The sequence below is a fragment of the Urocitellus parryii genome, chromosome 5 (genome assembly GCF_045843805.1).
Source record: "Urocitellus parryii isolate mUroPar1 chromosome 5, mUroPar1.hap1, whole genome shotgun sequence".
NCBI classification, from domain to species: Eukaryota; Metazoa; Chordata; class Mammalia; order Rodentia; family Sciuridae; genus Urocitellus; species Urocitellus parryii.
The window spans coordinates 100,782,704-100,807,289 of record NC_135535.1 but is presented as its reverse complement, the minus strand read 5'-3'; the positions used below and the strand labels follow the sequence as shown (position 1 = coordinate 100,807,289).

The 24,586-nt window shown below is 34.0% G+C and overlaps 1 protein-coding gene across 1 annotated transcript in view; it reads right to left on the bottom strand.

Annotated features, from left to right (window-relative positions):
* LOC113175129 (alpha-2-macroglobulin) overlaps nt 1-21,466 on the bottom strand; it is a 43,677-nt gene extending 22,211 nt beyond the window's left edge. Inside the window, exons 1-16 of the mRNA XM_077799026.1 lie at nt 21,327-21,466; nt 18,249-18,432; nt 17,016-17,175; nt 16,798-16,850; nt 14,966-14,986; nt 14,515-14,683; nt 13,992-14,076; nt 12,283-12,403; nt 11,452-11,566; nt 11,210-11,319; nt 9,386-9,547; nt 5,172-5,399; nt 4,861-4,924; nt 3,640-3,782; nt 2,882-3,031; nt 214-378 (exon numbers count right to left, since the gene is read on the bottom strand). Of these exons, the coding sequence (XP_077655152.1) occupies nt 214-378; nt 2,882-3,031; nt 3,640-3,782; nt 4,861-4,924; nt 5,172-5,399; nt 9,386-9,547; nt 11,210-11,319; nt 11,452-11,566; nt 12,283-12,403; nt 13,992-14,076; nt 14,515-14,683; nt 14,966-14,986; nt 16,798-16,850; nt 17,016-17,175; nt 18,249-18,432; nt 21,327-21,412 (2,016 nt within the window). The 5' untranslated portion in view covers nt 21,413-21,466. The remainder of the gene's footprint in view (nt 1-213; nt 379-2,881; nt 3,032-3,639; nt 3,783-4,860; nt 4,925-5,171; nt 5,400-9,385; nt 9,548-11,209; nt 11,320-11,451; nt 11,567-12,282; nt 12,404-13,991; nt 14,077-14,514; nt 14,684-14,965; nt 14,987-16,797; nt 16,851-17,015; nt 17,176-18,248; nt 18,433-21,326) is intronic.
* Between the last annotated feature and the right edge of the window lie 3,120 nt (nt 21,467-24,586).

Sequence of the window (24,586 nt, the reverse complement as noted above, 5' to 3'; positions counted from 1 at the left end):
TAATAAAAAAGGAAACTTGATTAAGAGTCCAGAAGTTCCAGTCCTGGTTCTGTTGCTTTTAGCAGAGCTACGGCTGTTATTGACTTTGGAGGAAGTCATTTGATATTTCTGTTCCATTAACCTCAACCATGATAAAAGGCATTAAAGTAAATAATTTCTCTATATGTGATATTATAAGAACCTTAAGGATTCTCTGCAACATCAAAAATTTACCTGTAGGAAGCTATACATATCTTTTTCATTTGTATTTGACACTGGGGAATACAGGATTCCATTAATATAGACATTATCACGATTGACACACTCTTCATGATCTTCAGCCTCATTTAAACTTTCAGGGAAGCCAGTGAGGTCCTTCACTGGTAGAAGCTTATAAACCTGTGTAAATACAAAGGACATGGGGGCTAACATACTTTTTTAGAGCAAGGAGAAAAGAAAAAGAATAATTACCACTCAGTATTTAACAGTACAAATAGCTTAATATTAAACTTTTAATGGTCATATTTACACACACTAAACAGGCACACACGCACTCTAAACAGGCATATGACTAAGTATTGTGTGCATCTTCTATATAAGACAGGATAATATTTTCTAAGGTATTATTTATAGAAGCAAAATGCTCCAGATTCACACAAGACATAAATCTGCAAAATACTGAAAACCACACTTTCAGATTCATTTGAAGGATAGAAGTAAGACAGACATAAAAGTGCTGATAGGTGCATGGCACGATATTTATCGAAGCTTGAAACTGAATAGATGGGCAAAGTACGTGTTGTGATGAACTCAGACAGTTTCTCAAGGGCAGTTCTCTTAACATTCCCCCTTGCCCCTTCCTGCTTTTATTTCTCTCCAAAGTATATATTGTCGGTCTCATCTCTGAAAATGTAAATCCTATATATATATATATAACATACACACACATATAGATACATATATATTTTTGTACTGGAGATTGAACTCAAGGGCACTTAACTACTGGGCCACATCCCCAGCCCCTTTTTATTTTATTTTTTTAAATTTTGAGACAGGATCTTGCTAAGTTGCTTAGGGTCTTGCCAAATTGCTGAGTCTATCTTTGAACTTGTGATCCTCCTGCTTCAGCCTCCTGAGCTGCTGGAGTTACATACAGGTGGTGGACACTGTATCTGGCCAGACCTGTTTTTTTAATCTTTCTGGTAGTTCACTACCAGACTCGCAGCATTTAACGTAGTGTCTTGAACCCAGTAGGTATTAAATATGTGTTAAATGAATGACTTCTTAGTAGTAGGAGCAAAGTATTTCATTAATAAAACACTAATCACGGATTGAGAAGAACTAGCATCCTACGAATACTTGAAAGCTTCTGTGTTATTATTAATAATTTAATAATAAAGAGTTGTTACAGTTTGGGTTGGGGTCGATCAGCACTTGCCTAGCATGTGTGAGGCACTGGTTTGATTCTCAGCACCACATATAAATAAACAAATAAAGGTCCATTGACAACTAAAAAAAAAAAAAACAACATTAAAAAAAGAGTTGTACAGTTTAAAAAAACCTTTGAGAACTTAAAATTGTTATGCAAACATAAAACATTAATTTTTCCATATATACTTATGTTTCCACTATTGCAATATACTTTTAATTCTTCCTTTAAAAATACCTAATAGCTTCAACTAAAATCCCACTTAGAAGAACCAAAAAAGTAAGAAATATATCCTCATAAGTTTCTATTTTAGGGAATTAAAAATATAAAATTTTCCTTTGTAAATTTTTGATAGAAAAAACTTCAATAAGCTGTTTTTCCAGTTTGTCTCATATTGAAAATTTGAAGATATGAGCAGCAACCTGTGCATGTTATTAAGTAGTTAAGTGAGATAGCATACCATTTTGCTATTTCTTTTATTAACACTGTATTTAAAAATATCTGACTTATCAATGTCATTTAGCAGTTCACTTTTGGTAATTTTTAATCATCAGAGACTATATATAATTTTTTAGAAATTATTGAGATAGTCATCAGCTTGAGATAGTCATCATTTCAACAGATTTAATTATAGAAACATGAATCTGAAATTTCATCTAGTCTGTGCAGTCTTAGTGCAGGCAAATGTATCACTTTCATTAGGATTTTCAAAATGTTAAAACTATTATTGCTTTCACGAAGCTGAGGGAATTCAGAGGCTTTGTGTAATACATGGTCTCTTCTACATTAATAAATATAATTTACAAATAACTTTTCTGATTGCTCAGAGTTACTTTCTTTTTTTTTTTTTTAAAGAGAGAGTGAGAGAGAGAGAGAATTTTTAATATTTATTTTTTTGTTCTCGGCGGACACAACATCTTTGTTTGTATGTGGTGCTGAGGATCGAACCCGGGCCGCACGCATGCCAGATGAGCGCGCTACCGCTTGAGCCACATCCCCAGCCCCTTTCTTTATTTGTGTATCTGTCCCTTTCTTTTTGCAACCTGCCCTGTATTCTCTCAGCATTTCATATATAGATGGTCTTATACAATCATATTTGGGTTTGTAATGCCATGTGATGTAGAGCAAGAACTTTACTATATCTGAATCATAAGTTCATTTTTGGTTAGTTTTTATTATATTTTATGTTTTTAAAAATTCTTTTATTTGGTTCAGTACATGGTGCAACAAATTTTTATTAATTCTTTTCAGCTGCAGAAGCTAGTTTTGTATGTGTGTGTACAGAGAGAGAGAAAGAGAACATGAGAAATTATGTACAATTATCTTTCTCTCTAAAGAAAGCACACATGAAAGAGCTCAAAATTATTAACAGATAGATATAATGTTAATAGATCCTGTCCGACTCAAGCATTTCTTCCTGATCTAAGCCCATTGCACAGTCCTTCGTGATCTCTGAGGCTGTCAGGAACTCACCGATGATGCAGAGAGCTCAGCCTCGGGCCTCATGAGCAGCACACTTTGGTCCACGGCTCGGAGAGCACAGAGGGACTGAGGAGAAGCTGTGACTCGCAGGTGGGCATGTGAGGCTGGAAGAGTTTGTACTGGTCTGAAGCTCAAATCCACCTGTGAATTTGGTGCAGATGTCAGAAAAGCAAATTTCCAGATTAACTGTGGGTTCACTTGCATTTCCTGAGTGTTCCTCAATTTAATGCATAACTACTTTGTTTGCCTTCCTGGTGACTGGTATTTTGTAAGTACTAAGGCTTTTTGTCTTCTGTACTTTACTGTGAATCTCAAGATTCAGTAGAGGCATTGAAATGACTTATGATTTATAAACTACTAATTTTGAGGTGTCATTTTTTATTCTTTCATACACAATGAGGTGCTTATTAATTTAGGATGGAATGCAAACGAATCTAAGTGCTCCTATTTTTTTGTTTTGGATATTTGTGGTTTTAAAAACTTGGTTGCATACTTCCCAACATTTCTTCATAGAAGAAGGGAGCAAGGTACTTTGAGCTGTGAAATGTTAAAGACAATGGTATATATAGAATTTTGCAGACTTTGTCAACTGACATGGCTTCTTAGTGTGATTCTGTTGTTACTTTGCTGGTTGTCTCTGGGGAATTCATTTAAACCCTTTGGCTTCAATGCTCACACTTATGAAGTAATTCATAATTATAGTAACTATCAATTTTGAATGTTGAAATTTTATGGTATGAAGCACCCACCTTGTTTGCCAGACAATTTTCAATCTCATATTTTGCAGAATCTCCAACCATTTCCCCATCAGGTAAAATGGCATAGATTAGCAATCGAGCAATTGGAGCCAAGTCTGACTCCACAAGGAAGGTCACGGAAAAATGGCCTTTCACTGGAACAGAGAGAATGAGAGGATCAGTCATGTGTTATACATCTCCCCAAAGCTGAAATAAAATCATTGTGTCACACAGCCATTTTAGGAGCTTGGTCTCGTTAATAACTGCTTCTATGAGTAGATATAATAAACAGTACATGTTAATAAGAATCCTAACTTTTGAAAACCTTCCTCTCCTACATAAATCACATGTTGATTTCTCACCAATTTTAGCTTTAGCTCACCTACATAAGACTCTGAACTAAAGGTGTGGATACATCTAACTTTGGTACCATTTGATCTAGACCTCACACTAGGAGGTCTAGATTAAAGGGAAATAGAAACTGAAATTATGCTAAGAGTTTAGCACATTGTATTTATGCTCATATCTTCTCTCCCCTTCTGTGAAGCAAATATTTCGTCCTTTTATCAGAGGAAGACTATGTTCCTTTGGAAGTTTTTTTTTTTTAATGCCTCTGTAGACTATTTAGAGGTTGCATGAAACATTTCTAAGTTGGTGCTTTGTGTGGTTCAGAGATGTCAAAAGAGTAGTTCATTTATAGTTTTCCAGTAACTCATTGCTTAGATTCCTTAGAATAGGAGAAAACCTCAAAGATTTATATTGTTCCATATTTGTTTATGGGGAGAGGCCCATTCAACCATGAAAGTACTCAATTTAAAATTTGAAAATCATAACTACCTTCAAAGGAGAAATAAGATACTTATTAAGATATCAATGATTTCAAACAAGACCTAGAATATAGAAGGACTCCCAGAACTTTCCTGTCCTCCTCCCCGTTCTTTATGCAATGCTAAAATGTCTCTCATTTTGAGAAGACATCCATAAATATTTGCAGTTAAGTATATGGTATGCACCATAATATCAATAGTTTAAATAATTAAACAGAATACACTGGAATAAAAAGAAAACAAATATATGATAAAGGGAGAAAATAAGAAATATTGCTTTCCTTCCTTCAACTTCCTCTTTTTACAGAGATTAGATGGAAATTATCTGTATTTGAAAATATTTCTGTAGTGTAAGGTTAAATGGGTCAGAATAGGGCAGAAATATGGACATTTTAGAAATACATACTGTCTCCCTGCTCCACAGGCAGGACATGAGTCCCAGTTCGGACAATGCCTCCCTTTGCCATTATCTGCATAAAGAAAATAAAAAAGGAAATTTAGTTTACCCAAAAGAGATTTTCCTCCAGTCTTGACTTCCATGCCATATGCTTGCTTTATTTAGCCCCTGCTCTCAATAATTTGCCACAAGAAAAGTCAAACTTTCAAAATGAACATGGATAAGAAGTCAAAATAGTGGTGTTGAAAGAGCTATATAATTACTTGCCCCACAGAGAGCTCCTTCTATAGACGAGTCAATGCAGGGACCTCCCTTCTTACCAGATAATAGAAGACGAGCTGCTTCTGCTCCTGTAGGACCTGTTCATTTAGAAGATAATGTGCCTGGACTGTCTGAGATTGGCCACATGGCAGTTTACCAGGAATAGGTTCAAGGTGGATAAAGCTTTTGCTCAGGGAGAACACAACATCAGCAGTGTGATATGCATTCTCATTTTCCTCTGAGAGCCACTGGTGGCTATAGCAGGAGCTGTGATCCTTGTGTTTGACCTAATGAATAAAAAACAATGTTATTTTATAGATTATGTATCAAGGATCAATGTTCTCACAGAACTGTGTAAGTTTACTTTTGTACCTTAACTAGTAGTTAGAAATATTTTGCTCTACAGTAAGAGATGAGAAAGATTTGTATCAAATGCAGGCATGGTTTATGCTTTTACATTACAGAGCATCCTGGGTTTGGTATTTATATATCTGAAGCGCATCAAAGGAAGCATTCTTTGCTCTGAATAGCTTGCTTGAAATTTGGATACTTTACTATGCAGGTAGACGCACTGGGCTGTGAAACCTGATTAAAGAGGGTAAATATTCTCTAGAAATTGAAGAGTTGTGCTTTATAAAGCAGTTGCTTCTTTTATGATGGGGTTTAAGTGAGTATTACGAATAAAGGAAATATTGCAACCTTTGGGGTCTGAAAAAACTTTCTGTAAAAAGCATTATTCATTTGTTTATTTTATTTTTTCTTTCCACACTTTTAATACTTTTTAAAATTATTGTTTTTATTCTTTTGCTACCAGGGATTAAACCCAAGGGACTCAACCACTGAGCCAAATCCCCAGCCCGATTTTGTGTTTTATTTAGAGACAGGGTCTCACCGAGTTGCGCAGAGCCTCGATAAGTTGCTGAGCCTGGCTTTGAATTTGTGATCCTCCTATCTCAAGCTCCTGAGCCGCTGGATCTACAGGTGTGCATCCTGCACCCAGTTTCCAAGTTTTAAAATTGGTGCATTATAGTCATAAAAAGGATTATTTAAAGAGTTGGTGAATTAGTGGAAGCCTGTCTTTCCAGGACTATCTTAAGTTGATTACTTTTAATGCTTCTAGTGGTTCTGGATTCTTATGCTTCATAGCTCAATTTCAGTTGTATTTTCAACTTCTCTTCATGCAGATCTTGCTCTTTGGCACTTTCCAAGCTTCCTCAAGGTCCCAAGTAGCACGAATGAATCTTTATGCCAGCAAAATGCTTTGTTCATAATATATCTCTATGATATTTTCTAGTGATAATATATGAGAGCATCAAAAGAAGGAAAATTTTAAAATATTTTGTCAGAACTAGTACCGTGGCACGTAGAAAGCATTCAGGATACTTCTGACTTGATAAATGAGCAAATATTCAAGTTTTAGTTGTTAGCAATTTTTATGTGATCCATTTAAAGCTGAATCAGTAAAATATACTCTTTATCCTTTCTTTGTACACCAACATGAAACCTTCTAAAAGGCAGAGGGTTTTATCATTATGACTGTGCAATATTTATTGTGTAGCCACATTTACATCTATTAATGAATAGACTGCATGCTATATAAAACAAGTTAAATGGGTAGAAATAGACCACCTGGGAAAATAGCAGGACAAAAGCAAAGTAAGACAATTTATCGAGGGTGTATTTCTGAAACTAAATGCTAATTATGTTAGGGCATTTATAGAGTAAAAGTATGTAACAGTTAAAGGGAGCATCACTAAGTACTTTAAAGTGCACTAGGTCATTTAATCTCACAGCCACCCTAAGAACTAGATCATATTTTACCTATTGTACAGCTGAAGGAATGAAACATAAGTGTTTGTCCAGTTATTTGCCCTTAATGTAGGGTTGAGTCAGTATTTATATCCAGTTTATTTGATTTTCACTTTAGAACCCACACTTTAAGAAAAAATTGTGGTTAAAATCACAACATAAAATTATCATTTTAATCACGTTTTAGTGTACAGTTTAGTAGTGTTAAGTATATCTATTGTGCAAAGTATCTTCAGAATTTTTCAAGTTAACAAAACTAAACCTCTACATCCACTAAACAGCAACTAGCCATTTCTCTCTCTGTCCAGCCCCTGGCAACCACTATTAATTCTATTTTCTGTTTTTATGACATTGACTATATTAGAGACCATGGAAGTAGAATCATGTAGTATTTGTCTTTTTTGTGACCATCTTATTTTTATTTAGCATAATGTCCTCAAAGTTTACTGATATTGTAGCATATGATAGAATTTTTAAGATTGAAAAATCTTTTGTTGGATATATATACTGCATTTAAAAAAATTTATCCATTCATAGGTTGATGAATATTTGGGTAGTTTCTACTCCTGGGCCATGGTGAATCCCTACTATAAACAATGGGTGTGCACAGTGAAATTTTACTCAGTAATAAAAGAGAATAAAATCATGGCATTTGCAGGTAAATCGATGGTGTTGGAGAAGATAATGCTAAGTGAAGTTAGCCAATCCCCAAAAACAAATGCTAATGTTTTCTTTGATATAAGGAGACTGACTCATAGTGGGGTAGGATGGAGGGGAGCATGGGAAGAATAGATGAATTCTAGATAGGGCAGAGGGGTGGGAGGGATAGGGAGGGGACAGGGGATTAGCAAGGATGGTGGAATGTGATGGACATCATTATCCCATGTACATGTATGAAGACACAAATTGGTATCAACATACTTTATGTACAATCAGAGATATGAAAAATTGTGCTGTATATGTGTAATAAGAATTGTAATGCATTCTGCTGTCATTTATTTAAAAAATCAATAAAAAAGAATTTAAAAAATGGGTGTGCAAATATCTCTTTTGAAAGCCTACTCTCAACTCTTTGACTAAGTTTAATTAAAAAAATTTAGCTCATACATAAACATGAAATAATTGTGCATATTTATGGGGCACCATGTGATGTTTTGAGAGATATATATATATATATATATATATATATATATACACACACACATTGTGTAACATTTAGATCAGGTTAAACATATCTATCCAAATATTTTTCATGTTTTTTATGGTGGAAAATTAGAAATCCTTTCTTACATATTTTTGAAATGTATAATAGATTATTATTATTTATTGTAACCCAAGTGTGGAATAGGGTCATCACCAATACATTCACACACACATGCATATATATATATGTATATACATATATATATATACACACACACTAGTATTTATGGTAATATATTTATATATATTATTATATGTAATTTCTATTTTTTAATTTTTTTGAGGAATTGTCATACTATTTGGCATAGTAGCTGTAACATTTTACATTCCACAAATGTTGCTAAAGTAGAACCCACACTTTTCTTTTTCAAATGGCACAATTTTATGTATAGAAAATATTTTTTCAAGCTATAGACAAACTATTATCTTTTGGTTAAAACATTTTAAATTTACATAGTAATTTCTTTTCCTCCATATAGATTATAGTGAATATAATTATTTAATACCAAAACATTTGGGAATTTTATATTTATCTTTTTGTTAACAATTTACAGTTCTAATTCCTTGATGGTCAGAAAACATCTTTGATATGATTTTTTAAATCCAGAAATTACTGTTTCTTGTTTTAAGGACCAGTATGTAGTTAATTTTAGAAAATTTTCTATATAAATTCAAAAAATGTGACTTTGGGAATTATTTGACATTCATAGAATCAGTTACTTATATTTATTAATTATTTTGTTCATATATTCTGTCACTTTTCTGAAGTTTTCCCATTTTTTCTACCCTTTATTGGAAACATGCATCATGGACTTTATGATTGTGGATTTTCCCATTTCTCTTTCAGTTTCTGTCAGTATTTGCTTTATACATGTTGAAACCATATAATTAGGTGAATATAAATTTAGAATGTTTGTATTTTCCAGGTGAAATGATCCAGACATTTTGCAATGAATCTTCTTATCGTGCATAATATTCCTGCCTTCAATTCTATTGGCTGATATTAATGTAGCCTCACCAAATTTTGTTTGTGTTGGTTGGGATAGAGGGAGTAAAAGCAGGCAGAAAACCCACACTTTTAACCACAACAATATATTAATTTTTTTCACAAAATTTTTAAAAGTTGACCTTAAATTGGTTTCTAATTTCTAGTTTGTTTCTTTTTATACGATTAAACACAATTTGTAAATTTCATCTCTTCTAGGTTGCAACTTTTTTTTAAGGACACTTCATGTCATTGGTAACTTATTTCCAAACTTACCGTGATACTAAGAAAGGTATCTATAATGTTGGTGGTGTTGATGGAGAACTGCACCAGGCCATCCTCATTAGTGGTAGCATTTGAGTGATAGTTAGCTTCATTTGCTGTGATGAAGATGATTTTATTTGGCATAGGGATGCCTTTCCCATCCACAAGGCGCACCTGAAGATTAAAAACAGCAAAGATATTCATTTCATCACAAATAATTTTTGAATGCCTCCTATATGTTGCACATAGTTTTCAGGTATTGAGGATATAGCAGTGAGCAAGAAAGAGTTCTTTCACCACAGAGCTTACGGTCAAGTAAAAGAGACATACGTTAAATACATTCAAAAATAATATACACTTATTTAGTAGTAATCAGTTCTGCAAAGAAAACTAAGGCAGAGTGAAGGAATAGAAAGTGACAAGAATAATAGGGATGATCTGAAGAATGTATTCTGGGTATTTTAGAAACACTGAGAATTTTTATAACTCTTGGAGAGTGACAGGACACCAGAATAATATAGTAATAGAAAATTTTAATTCAGGAGTCAAATTTATTTGAGATTTGAACACTTATTTTCAGGTAGATTATTAGCTTTTACAATTAGTGTCATAAAGTATCATAAGTACCTAACTGAGGAATGGCTAATACACTATCCTGTGTGCTTTTCTAGGTAGTTTATATATGGTATCTTCTTCTCAACCTAGATTTTTCCATCTTTTGGAAAGTAGGCAGATTTTATGATGCGCTTCCCATATTAAAAATATAAAAGTGAAGTGATGCACAAAGTATTAGTGAGGTAAAGCCAAATTACCTTCTCCTGAGTAGTACAGGAGAAGTGTAGCACAGTTCATATTTTCCACAAGGTGACTTTGTTTTTCACAATGAAGTACTTCAAAAGTTTTTATTTTTAATTGACATAGTAATTGTAAATATTTATGGGGCACAATATGACATTTCATTACATGTTACAATGTGTAATGATCAAATCAGGGTAATCAGCATATCTATCACCCCAGACAATTATTATTTCTTTGTGGTGGGAACATTCAAAATCCTTTTTAAATTATAAGCTACTTTTGGTTGCAACAAGCAAAATACACTGACTTGGGTCAGTATTCATAATTGATTAACAAAATCTTAAGTTTGTCAATGAAATATCAGTTGTATGTACAAACATAATAGGCACAAAATTCCAATTCTTTATTTTCAAATAAATGTATTTGAAAATGATATATATTTTAAACACAAGTAAACATTTTTAAAAGTATAATTTTTTAAAAGTAAAAATAATTTTTTTGATTTGTGAGAAAATTTATACTTTTAAAATCTGGGAACCTTAAATAGAACTTTATTCCTGTTTAATATTTTTAAAATATACTTTTAATAGAAAATTAATGTAAATATATTTACAAGTGAAATACTAGGAATAACAGAATCTTGGATACTTCCAAACAAAAAATATAAGCACCAGTAGGTGCTCATCCATTTCTATACAAAGTTAGTGTTAGCAGGATAAGGTAATGGGTCATCCTGAATTTCTAGATTCTTGTGAGAAAGTAGACTAAAAATTTGAGATTGCTTGACAAATCAAGAAAAGGAGAACAAGTGACATCCTACATTGCTGTTCCAAAAGAGAGAGAAAAAACTTTAAATTTTGATAGAATTTTAGAATGATTTTATAGATTTTTGTATACAAATTTAAGATGAATAGATGTATTTTTATGTGGTTATTTGCTTTTGGTTATATTTCCTACTGTGGTTGATTGATAACAAATTAAGTATAACTTGATCAGAAACCATATGTGGTTTGACTAGTGAACTGCAAAATACTCCACCTGTCCAAAGAAGGGGATCCCTTGTCTAACATGTGAGTCCACTGTCACAAATGAGAGCTTGGTTATGGTGTTTGTGATTTCACTGGACCCTCTTCCTGTTACTTCCACACCTGGAAAAAAATGATTTAATGAAGGATGATGTCCCTGAACTTCTTATACTACCCTTCCCTTAATTCATTATTTGGCTAAGGAAATGAATAAATGCTCATTGTCATTTTTCCATATCCACATGGTACACAAACCAGTTCCTTCTTCTTGGATCTTGGCCTCCACCTGCAGTTGCATTTCATACCCTGTATTCTTCAGGTGGAAGATAGTGGTTTTTACTTGTTGGAAGAAGCAGCCATGGCTGTTGAGCTAAGAGCAGAGAAAATAAAATACAAAAACATGTATAACTGTACTGGACAGATCAGTGCTCAGTTAATGGATTTTTTGAGACAACTTAATCTAGGCATTTTCTATGATAAGTACAACATATATACTATCTAGGAACTAATTGTATTTCACAATGACATCTCATCTATATCCTTATACATAATATAAAAATATCTTAAATTCTTACATATATTCTTTGGCATCTGAAATTCTCTAGAGACAATGAGATAGAATGCATTAAAATTTTGGCGATAATCTTACTATGGTATAAAGCTAACTCTTCACCACAGTTTGGATTCTCCTCTCATAGTTGACAGTCGTGGCTAGGAATTGGCTGCCCATCTGAAGACTTTCCTACCTCCCTGGGATCTAGATGGGGCCATGTGATAAGTTCTTGCTTATAGAAAGAGAGCAGAACCTGTTCAGCAAAGTAATTAAAAAGATGTATGTTTTTTTCCTCCTTTCCTAGAAGTAAATGCCCAAAGAGTTTGGAGGACTCCTGCATTCTAGAGCATTCAAGTGGGCAATTACAAAAGATAATTCCTATTGTGCTAAGTCATTGATTTAGAGAAAATTATAATACCTAGCATGGGATTTTCTTCTAGATTGTTCTTCCCAAGTTAACATCATGCTGTTATTCACTGCTTATCAATATGCCTTTATTATTAGTCCCCTAAGAGGCCATGTTTTCAACCTACCTTCTGGCTGAATTTCTCACAGAAAGCTTCTGACTCTTCACCAAAACAGTCAGAAGGATTATTATACTTTCTGCAAATGCTCATAGTCACATGTCCTGGGACAGGCTTCCCATATGTGTATCTGCCACGAGAACATTGCAAATGAGTCAAAGCAGACACGGAACACCTCTATTTCTTACCTGAAACTTCTCTTAGCTACAGTATATTCACCCTCTGTACTTCCCTCTGCTTCTGAAGGGCTCAAAACCTGTGGAGGGCAAGCAAACTGAGCATTTACTCTTCTATTTTAGAAAATCTCCAGTGGAATATGCTGAAATTCACTATATTATTCTTTCATTGTGTTTTTTGACTTTATCATTTCAATACCATGTTAATAATGTCTTTATTATTAAAAAGCTGAATTTAAACTTTTTTATGTTGACCAGTTCATATTTGCTTTTTTATATAAACTTTTTTTTTCTAATTAGTTATATACATGACAGCAGAATGCATTTCATTTCATTGTACACAAATGGAGCACAACTTTTCAATTCTTTGGTTGTACATGATGTAGAGTTGCACCATTTGTGCAATCATCCATGTACCTAGGGTAATGATGTCCTTCTCATTCCACCATGTTTCCTACCCCCATGTTCCCTTTCCTTTCTCCTCCAAGAGCTAAAAATACTCTTAAGAGAAAAAGCAATACCAATAAAAACAAAACAAAGAAAATAAAATCAAATAGAAGTATTGAGCACCTGAAAATTACATAGGAATCTAAACTATTAGTATGATGATGTTTCCTCAGTATAAACCTATGTTTATATTGCATTTTATTTGCTTTTATAAAAATGGGATTGGGCATAAATATATGATAGGTGATTACTGTGTTTTTTCTGGGCATTTTTTCCTTCCCTATTTAGAGTATTTTCTATATTGCTATTTGCAAGAGAATTAGCTCATAAGTTATGTGGGATTGGGCACTTGGTGACCATTACCTTTAAATAGCACAGGCAGAGGGGCCCAGTTGCCATACATGAGTACTCTTTAGGCTTTAGGACCTACCTCTTCACTTAGCCTATTTTTTTTTTTGTGCTACTGTGGGGCTACCATGGATGGGGATCTAAGACCTTGGAAACATGAATTTTTAAGGTTGGGAAGAACTATGCTGAGCTATTGTGTTCAGTTATCTCAGTAAAAATGGCTACAGAAAGATATGTGACATGCTTTAGGTAGACTGCTGAGCTAGATGAAATTTTGGTTACATGATTATCTCTATACATTCTGAATCTAGTCTTGTTTTCTCACTGTGCTTTCCAGGGCAGGTAGATGATCTTGATGATAGAATTTTCTTTATAACCATGTATTGATTATTTCCCACATAGATGTTTTGTTATTTCTGGTTAAGGTAAAGTCACTACGCTTCAACACTATTCTGTGTGTGTGCACACACTCATGTGTGGGTGCGTGCCACTTTCAGTCATTCCTAGCAGAATAGCCTCTCTGGAAACAGTTCTCCACCCCATGATAGTTACAATAATTCTGAAAAAGACATGAAAGGAAATAGGAAGAGTAGAAAAACAACAAGAGAACATTCTAGAGATGGGGATGCTTCCAGAGTACTGAAAGTATTTGTGTTGAGGCTACTGCTAGAGAAACAAGCCAAAATATCTCAAGTGGTGAATCTCCTTTAAATAATTTCCCTTAAAAGATTAAAAAAATCAACTCACAGGCCACACACTGACACGTTCACCTCTTCTTCCATGATAGTGATTATCTTTGGCATTGTTACTTGCACTTCAAACTTGGGAAGCACTGTTAATTGGTAAAAAAGGAGGTTGAAGATTGTTAACTCTTGGGGCATTAATATTTTCAGATTCTCAATAACAATTCTCTAGTGATACTTTGGGGCGTTGAAAAAGGTAGCTTTATTCTCTAATACATCTGTTATCTATTTTACTCTCAAATGAAGATTTTGGTTGAGGGACTATGACGGATCCCTGAACCTTAGTGAATTATGAATGCTTCTACAAAAATAAAGATGTTTTATTTTGGATATTAAACTGTACTGCAAAAATAACCAAGCTATATGAAGACTTATTCAAAGATCATTGGAGTCCTTGGAGGTCATTAGTTCTACTCCAAGCCCAGTTTCACCCATGGGAAGTGGAAGGACTATAAATAAGTTTAAATTTTAGTCCCTAAAAGTTTAAATATGAAGAAAAATGTTCCATGACTTTCCATGATCCATACCAAATTCCTCCACAGAAAAGGGGTGTTCTGTTGTTCCACTTGATCCCTTGTGTACCACAACATTGTAGATGCCCTGAAGGGGCTCCGATGAGAGGGGAAAGGACAGCTGTTTGAGACCACTCTCTAGCTTGAGATTCTGCCACTGCATGATGCGATTTCCTTTGGGATCCTATGGATAAATTAGTTATCATTTACAAAATTGCTTAGAACATCAGAGATAATCAAAGGAATCTATAAATCTACCTTATATTCATTTTTCACAAAGAGGAAAAATGGGGTAGTAGTGAAGGGTTTGGAGGGGAGATGAGTTATAACCAAGTAGCCTTGTGTGAATTTGGAGGCATCTCCCTTAATGACAAATTTCTGAGATATTGTAAGAACCTGTCCGATAAGAATATTTTCTCTGAATTTATTTTTTCCTTCTAATAATGGAATATTTCATGCTACTTACCCTAATATATAGTAGTGGTATCTGAAATACAAAAAGAAAAGAAAGAAGTTGATAATAGTTCCCAAATATTCCCTATTCTCATTTCTATGGGGTAATTCCATGTAAATGAAGAATAGCACACTCTATAATAAATCATGGAATGACTCCAGGTTAAATTTTATAAAACTTTTAATTAATCCATCTTAATTAATAATTGATGTTAAATACTAGACCATCAACAAATATATATGTGTATTGCCATTTATTAGGAATGGGATTTACTAACATTACTTAAGTGCGAATAGCGTTCAGAATGAATTGCTACAACCTGGCCAATAATTTATCCAGAGGATCCCAAAGGAAATTGCATCATACAATCGCAGAGTAAAAACATTCTTTTGTTATGCAATTTTACAGATTGAGGAAGACATACTTATGATATCTTTATTAATTTTTAGATCCTTATCTAATCATGTTTAAGTCTAATTATTAATATGGCTAACAGAATTCTTAGGTAATTTTAAGAGCTAGAAGAAATGGAAATAGTTCTCCTAATCAATGTTTTCTTTTCATGTAATTCAATTTTTTAACCTTAGAAAGATTTAAGTGGGGGATGGGGCCATAGCTCAGTTGTAGAGCACCTGCCCGGCATGTGTGAGGCATTGGGTTCAATCCTCAGCACCGCATAAAAATACATAAATAAAGATATTGTATCCATCTACAACTATAAAAGATATTTTAAAAAAAGATTTAAGGGCATATAAAATAAGACTAGGCTTCTATAAATAAGAAATCATAGAAATATTGTAAATTAAAAAAGAGGTCAAAGTTAGAAAGCTAAATGGGATAACACGTCTGAGTATTCATTTTTTAAAACTAATATTTATTATGTACTTACTCATGTGTTTGTATCATTCTATATGTTGAGAATATAGCAAAGCATAAAAGAACAATATATCTACTCTTATGAAGCTTACATTTCAATAATGTAAGCTTATTATGGATGGATAAAAAAGAGCTTTTATATATATCATTCATATACATATATAATATAGATATAAGTGCCAAGAAGAAAGAACAAAGAAGTATAAAGCTGATAGAATAATGGATGTGGTATTTGATTTTGTATATAAGAGTGAAGGTAGAGCTTGGGAGGTGAGTTTCAAAGTAATTGCAATGAACTTGTTTACAGCTGGTATTGGCCTGGTTGTTACAATTCAGGTAGTGAGAAGTAGTCTGGATGTATTTTAAGCCAAAGATTTCCTGGTGAAGGGGAAGTGGATGTGAGAAAGAGAAACAAGGATTATTTCATCATCTTTTGTCTTAGGAGCTAGAAGAGAAGAATTTTTTTTTGAGATGACAAAATGTGAAGTTGTCAATTTGAGAGAAAAAAATGAATAATCTGGTTTGATATCTACACTATAATAGAAAGAGTTATTTCCTATCACAAATTCTGAAGCTTCAATACTGAGGAACACATTGATTACCTTCATATTCCTTCACAGAGATTTTGGTAAATGTGTTTAGAAAAACGTTAAATCTCTGAGAAGTCAATTTGAACTTAGGCTTTTTTTTTTCTGCATCCGTTGTTTAATAATTTTTTCTAATTTTCCTAGCTGGAATCTAAAGAGTAAGTTTAAGTATTTGACAACTGATTATCAGACCAAGACATAAACTATGTACTCATGACCTGGGATAATGTTTTCAATGAGGATCTTGTGCTATTCTAACATCAGAAATTAGTGATATCAGATTCTTTCTTTCCCTGGTTATCACTTCAACACAAAAAAGAGGTTCCCATCCAGTTTATACAAATAATAGTGACTATACATAAATATTAGCAGGAGACTCACCAACTCATTCAGGGGGTGAAAGTTTTCATCCAATGAGACAATGCGAAACTTCACTGAAACGAAAGTATTTTCCGTGAGCTTCCCAAACCCTGGACTGGGCCCATAGCTTAGTGTAAGACAAGCTATTAAGGCACCAGGATTTTAGGGATTTGGGGTACTAGGCAGGGGAGGAAGATCTTTCCTTTTTGATGCTGTCTTGACTGTAAATCTCTTCATACCTGTCTGTCCTGGTTTGTAGATAGGTTTATCTGTTTGGACAAAGACCAGACTCTCTTGGTTTTTAACCACCACTGTGTTCCGCTTCCTGAATTCTTGAGTTGGTCCTTTCACTTGGACAGTGAGGAACATTACCTCCTCACTGGATGAAGACTGTGGAACCTGAAATACAGACGAGATCCTGGGAACCCATTCAGCCTCTCAAGTCTTCTTCATTCCCCGTTCCACTCCTGTCTGAAGATCTTTCCCTTTTCACTTAATTTCATTCCCTCATTCCCATCTGGGAAAGTTGGCATAGACAGGAAGTGCTTCTACTTTTTTTTTTTTTTCAAATGGAAAGACAGAACACAAGGTTTTCAAAAAGTAGATTATTAAGAAAATTTATAACTGAGAATCATATCTTCATAGAGCTCATACCAAACAATTTTGATTCATTTATACACTAAGCTTTACAAAGTTGATGCTTTATGCTAAAATGGCATGGTAGAAGCATGTGTTAATGTTGTGAAAATAAAGCATGATGATATTTCATTGGCACTAGGTTGCAAGTATCCTTATATAGTTGACTCTAAAGAGATATTGGGTATTTGCTCAGGGTAATTTTAGAGTTTTTTTTTTTTTTTTTTTTTTTTTTTTTGGTGGGAGAGAGTAACTGGGGATTGAACCCAGGGGTAATTTATCACTGAGTGACATTCCCAGCCCTTTTTATTTTTTTTTCAGATAGGGCCTTGATAAGTTGCTGGGGGTCTTGCTAAGTTGCTGAGGCTGGCCTTGAATTTGCAATTCTCCTGCCTCAATCCCCCACCACCTGAGTTACTGGGATTATAGGACTGCACCACTATGCCTGGCTTACAATTTTTATTATTAGAAAAAGTGTGATGTTTTCCTGTTAAGTCCACTACTGGTGGCTTGTGTTGAACCATGACCTGGTTTGTTTTGTAAATGTTTTCTCCATTTGAATTTTAAGAAGTCACATTTTTTCCTTTGTCTACAGCATACTTCTTTCCCTGGTTAATATAATTTTTCCTTGACCATTAAATTAATTTTCAACATGCCTATAAATATTTGTCTCTTATGGTTGGAAATTTATGCACTGCTCTGTAATTCTTACACTTAGTTTCTCCTTTAGAGTCCTTCCTGAAGTTCTTACTAGCCTCCCAAAGCCTTTTCTTGACAATATTAGATCCCCAGACCCTGACCAATAGAACTGAGTATATTTGAACAGACACACTCACAGTGAAGGAGATGCAGTGGAATAAGTCCTTCTGTGCCACCAGGTCAGTGAAAAGGCTCCTGTTTTCCCTTAGAGCCTCCAAGGAGACACTTACAGTCACTGTTTCATTCAGGTTGCTCAGAAGTACACAGGCCTTCTCAGAGGTCCCACTGTGGAGGAGGGAGGGGACCAGCACCATATATTGTCTGGGAATGGGGAAGTCCAGTTAGAAGAGAATGAAAGAAGGGAGACATTGCTATCAACAGCACTATATTCCTTCAGGATTGTTGTTATCATCATTAGTTTTATACTAAGAAGAACATATTCATGAGTATGAAACTGTTGTTGAATGGCATGCATAAGAATTATTTCCCCTCTCCATTATACACCATGGCAGTGAATACTTTATTTGAGGTGGGCCTCAAGCAGATTAAACTTTATAAGTACCTCACTTTAAGAAACACAAAAATGTACACATCTAAAATCTGAATAAAAATGTTAGTTATATTTACTTATGTTGTAAATCTGTTATATTTTAGGATCGCTATAAAAGGCAAGCAAGCTCTCAGGCATTTGAGCACCAGAAAAACCATTCAAAGCATAGTACTTTTGTGAAACGTGTGTAAGTGTGGATTCAGCAACTCTGAAAATTACATGGCAAGTATTTGCTTTCACATTATAAATATGGAAACTGAGGCTCAAAGAAAGTGAGTCATTAAAATCTTAGTTGTGGAAAGCAGCTTATGAAATCTTGGTACTTTCCCTAGCCACAGTCATTTTAATTTTAAATATTTGCTTTTCAACCCATGACTAGAGGATGGCTCCATCCAAAAATGGTCCTCTAGTGATGAATGTAGATCTTGGTAATTTATGAACAGGACAGAAAATTTCTCAATACCCATAAATATAATGTAAGGTTGATTCTGTAGTTTTTAAACAGTTTTTCTTATAGAACTCCTAAAATAATTTTTAGACATTGTGCAACCTCTTAAATACTTTCAAGTAAGCATCTGTTTTCATCACAATTTTATTTTTATATTTATTTAAAATTTTTTACATGACAGTAGAATATATTTTGAAATATTATACATATAGAATAAGTATAACTTGCTCTAATTAGGATCCCAATATTGTGGTTGTACATGATGTGGCATTACGTTGGTTATGTATTCATATATGAGGATAGGAAAGTTATGTCTCATATTGTCTTTCCTATTCCCACCCACCCTCCCTTCCCTTAATTCCTCTTTGTCTAGTTTGCCTGTAAATGTTTGGAACTGGAGAATATCATGATAAGTGAAATAAGTCAGTCCCAAAAAACCCAAGGCAGAATGTTCTCTCTGATATGTGGATACTAACCCACAACAAAGGAGAAGATTATTTTTATCACAATTTTAAATGATAGCGAAGCATATTATTTTGCTATTTCAATTAATATTTACATTATATTCACAAGTTTCCCAAAGAACCTTAAATAGTATAGAGATAATATACTCAATATCATTTACTTAAAAGTAAGAATTTCTTTTTATGATCAAAAATTTAACATCTTTCCTTTTCATTCTTATTCTTGAACTTTAATTTTCAGGCCACTTATCCACACAGAAGTTTATTCTAAGATTTTTATGCTTTAAAATTTTTTATACATCACTCTTACATTTTACAAATATGTATGCATATGTATATACATAAATTTATATGAGTTTATACATACAATATTTTATGTGGGTATAGAAATTTAACTTTAACTTTTAAATATAACGCCACTATAAACTTGTAAGTACTAAATTTGTTCTTCTGATTGAATTATTTTCAAAAGTTGTAGTGTAAGACTGATAAAAATAAAATAAATATCTTACAAATTATGATTTATACATCTTAGACATAAAATTAAAATTCTTTGGAAGCACATATTCAGTGAGAATGATAAACTTTTTCCTTCAAGTGAATTTATATATCTATCTTTAGATATTTCTTATTTTAAGAAATAAATAAGGGCTGACATTACTTTGGTTACTCCTTTGGTTTATGTAGATATAAAGAATTGGTCCCAGAAAAGTAAGTAAATGTCAGATTAAAAAAAAAATCATGTCATTGCCATTACTTCCTGCAACTCTGTATTATGACCCAAATCACCCAGTACTGTATTACTTAGAATAGTTTCTCATCATCTGTCAGGTGGTATTTCCTTTAATTCTTTTTTCACTTTTGGTGAAACAAAGACTACATTACCATGTGCTCTGATACTGTTAGGAAGAGTCCTTTATTTTTGCAACATTGATACCTGTATTTCACCTGTTCGTTTATTTGGAACCCTAGAGGGTTTTTTTTTTTTTTTTTTTTTTTTTTTTTTTTTTTTTTTTTTTTTTTGCCCAGGGCCTATTGAACACATCCAGTGCTTTTCAATTTTTATTTTATTTATTTATTTGTTTATTTTTTTAGTTGTAGATGGACTCAATACCTTTATTTTGTTTATTAATTTTTTATGTGGTGCTGAGATCAAACCCAGTGCCTCAGACATGCTAGGCAAGCACTCCACTACTGAGCCATGACCACCCCAGCCCCTTTAATTTTTATTTTGAACAGGACCTCACTAGGTGGGCCTAGAATTTGTGGTCCGCTGGCATCAGCCTCCCTGGTCACTGGGAATACCAGTGCACCCTAGAGAGTTTTTATAGTCCAGGACAATGCTCCATGGTCAGGTCTGGTTAGGGAAAGTTTTGTCCTTATTTTATGACGTAGAAGATAGGAAATTAAGAAAGGGAAAGAAGAAAAAAAAAATAGCATGTCCTCATCAGATCTATAGGAACAAGAGTATCTGAAAATTGATTTATTTTAAAAGTATCAATTTTGGATGTTCCTTAAGCTTTGCATGTCGTTGGGGGGGATTAAAGATTTAGAGATCCAGTGAGTTAGAGAAAGATGGCTAAGACTTAAGTGAAAAATAAATATACCAAATTTACAAAATCTCATGGTTGGAAGGAAACTTAGAGATGATAATGGTGACAGTTTCAGAGGAAAGATGAATGAAATAAAGGAGAATCTGAAATAAAGGAAAAAATTATTTAAGTTCCGTTGTCAGGCTGTCGGAGGAACTCACGGTTTTCCAGAGATGGAGGCATCTGTGGGCAGGAGGATCAGGAAGAGGAGAACAAGACTTGGTTGAAGAAGTTTGCTCTTCCTCATGCTGCAGGGAGAAAGGCCCAGAGGAGAACAAACTCTGTCTTGGACCCTACTCCCTCCAATTGATCTGGTCCTAAACACTGCAAAGCAATGGGGCTTTATGCTGCTCTCTGTGCAAACTTCCTGTTTGCACAGCATAAAGTTCTCTAAACAAAGTTGAGGTCTCTGAACGTTCTCTGAAAGGGTCATTGATGGTCTAATTTCAGTCAAGGTTAATCCCTGGCAGGCTAAATAGAATTCTTGGAGGGATAAAACCATATTCCCGTTAATGCTCACTTTCTCTAGCTTTTACAGTAAAGCAGCTAATCAGCTTTTCAACTACTTCTCTCTCTGTCCCCACCACCTTCCATAGTGCCTTTTACAACTCTTCTTGTGTGTCTTGTATGAATTGTTGGCAAGGAAGTTTTGCCGTTTAAGTAACACTGGGGAGGCTCAAAATAGTTCACTTTAAACCGATGTGATTCTGCAATCTGTATACGGGGTAAAAATGGGAGTTCATAACCCACTTGAATCAAATGTATGAAATATGATATGTCAAGAGCTTTGTAATGTTTTGAACAACCAATAAAATAAATAAATGGCGTTTTAGAACTATTGCATTCAAACTTAAACAAATAAAGACATTGTAGAATGACTCGGAATAAATAATCCATGATGCTTTTAAAATGGAATTCAGTACCCCTAATTTTAATGTACTTTTATAGCTTTGTTGAGAGAAAATTTAGAACTCATAGCACTGATTTTATAGTAAATCTCCTGGGAAAGGGCAGTTTATGCAATTGACAACTTTGTAAGACTCTTAGAATCTGGCAGTATTCAAGAGAGAGCAATAAAACACAGGACAGACATTTATCATAAATAAAATAAAAGCCAATAACTCATTACTAAAAAAAAAATAGTTCACTTTAAGTCAGTGTGCCTCCATCTGATAACGCCTTCCTTCAATGCTGAAGCTGTTTCAGAGCTCAGTGGTCCTCTGTGGAAACAATATTAGATCAAGATAGTAGGTTTTGACTTTAGTGATCTTACTAGGTCACAAATGAAAATCCAGGCACTGGAAGAATGATAACAGAAAATGGGGTTTCATTTATTAAGAAAATGAAAAGAGGAGAAGTAACAGGACCTTCATAACAAGTTTCAACCCACTGTAACTAACAAAGATCTCAACTACTCCTAACATCTACATTTGAATTTCCTTTCTTCTAAGTATGACAGACCTATTTTTAAGTTATTTACAACAATTTTATTAATTCATTCACCTGTCCATTCATTGATGTGGCTAGTTGGTTATTTTGTAAGCACTTATTGATCTTACTAGAGCTAGATACCATGCAAGATCCTAGAGATAGAATGGCCAAATATAAAGGGGCATACAACCCAAACTTGGGGCCTTGGAAAGGAAATTTAGGGGAGATAAAAATGTAAATTGAGTTCTGAAGTATGAGTGGTGTTTGTGAGATGAAGGAGATAAAGAGAGAATTCTAAGCTTAGGAAATGATGTGTTCAAATCTCAGGAGGTGGCAACAATTAAGGCACTTTCCGTGAGATGAGAGCTATTTAGTATACTTAGAAGTGTGGTCAAGAAAGCTGGCTTCAAATCAGGAAGGAATTAGCAATGTTAAGGTTTTTGGGGAGTAATCAGTGGATTGACTTCAGATTTGTTTTCTGGAGAGATGGCTCTTCCTGAAATTTGGGAGACTGACTGGAGGAGGTGCTGTGGGAGGCAGGGAGACCAGATGGGAATTGGTGTGATTATATTGGTGAGAGCGGATCGCATTTGAAACCAGGGGAATTCATGATAGATTTGGAAAAATATTGCAAAATATTGCAAATTTATATAATCTTCAGGGGAACAAAAAATGTGCCTTTTAAATTTCCAGCTGCTTACTGAGTAAAGGATGTTGCTTTTAACTTAGTGGGTAAAACAGAGGAAACAAATTGGGAAGAACAGAAGGAATGACAGAGGCCTGGGGAATAGTAAAGAGCATAGTTTTAGAAAGTGCTTGTGTGATATTAACATGCATAAGGAGTTTAGCATTTGACCATAAAATGGAAATCATGTGTCCAGAAAGGCAGAACAGTAAGACACCATGGAAGTGTGCAGATTTTCTCCATCATGTGCTCCCTACCCCAAAGTTCTGCCTTACCTCAGGCCCAAAGCAATGAGGCCAAGCAACCAGAGGCTGAAACCTTTGAAACCATGAACTGAAATAAACCTTTCCTTCTTAAGTTTATCTACCTCAGGTATTTTGTCATAGCAACAGAAAACTGATAAACATAAGTTTTGTCATTGTGATGTGTAGAAACATGCAAATGAAACAAATGGGTCAGTTTAGGGAGAAATACAGGAGAGTGGGATTTCTGAGTTCCTACGAAGAGGATCATTTTAACAAAATAATAATCAACAGAAGATTTTTTTTACTAGGTCAGAGTAATTGTGACTATGCCAACACATCATTATTAATAGACTACTAAATTAAAAATCATAAACAATTGTATAATTTTATAAAGTATTTCTTTAAAAATAACAGAATTTAAACTGTCTTTAAGAAGCTAGAAATAACACTTACTTGTAAGATTAACTACTTCAAATAGGAGGGATTAATAGCATTGATTTGATGACTCATAAGTTGCCAAGATGATATAAATTATTATTGCTAAATTCTTGGTTATTCCTTCAAATGCCACTGTGAAATCAAATTATGGATTGATAATTTTTCTGCTGGAGTTAGAGACAAAAACAATGTGATCCAGTTATTTCAGTGTCTCTATAGAGCAGATGCTTGATTGTAGCTTCCTAAGGAATGTGAAACTGTGAGAAACAGGCTTTGGCTTATGTGAAGGGGAGAAAAACGATAGGGCAGTATTTATTAGAGATGCAGGCTGAAAGGAAGATATATTTAGAAGGAGAGATACTTGAACAAGTTTAAAGGAAATGTTGCTTCTACAAATGCTGAGTGGGAGGAGCAGATAAAAAGCAGGCAGCGGAACCATGTATAATAAAAAGGGATAATCCCAGAGTGAGGCCTCTGAGGAGGAAATGAACAGATGTATTAGAGAATGTGTATACAGTGGAGTATTATTCTGCTATAAAGAATGAAATCCTGTCATTTGGAGCAAAATGGATGGAACTAGAGGACTCTATGTTAAGTGAAATAAGCCAGACACACAAAGACA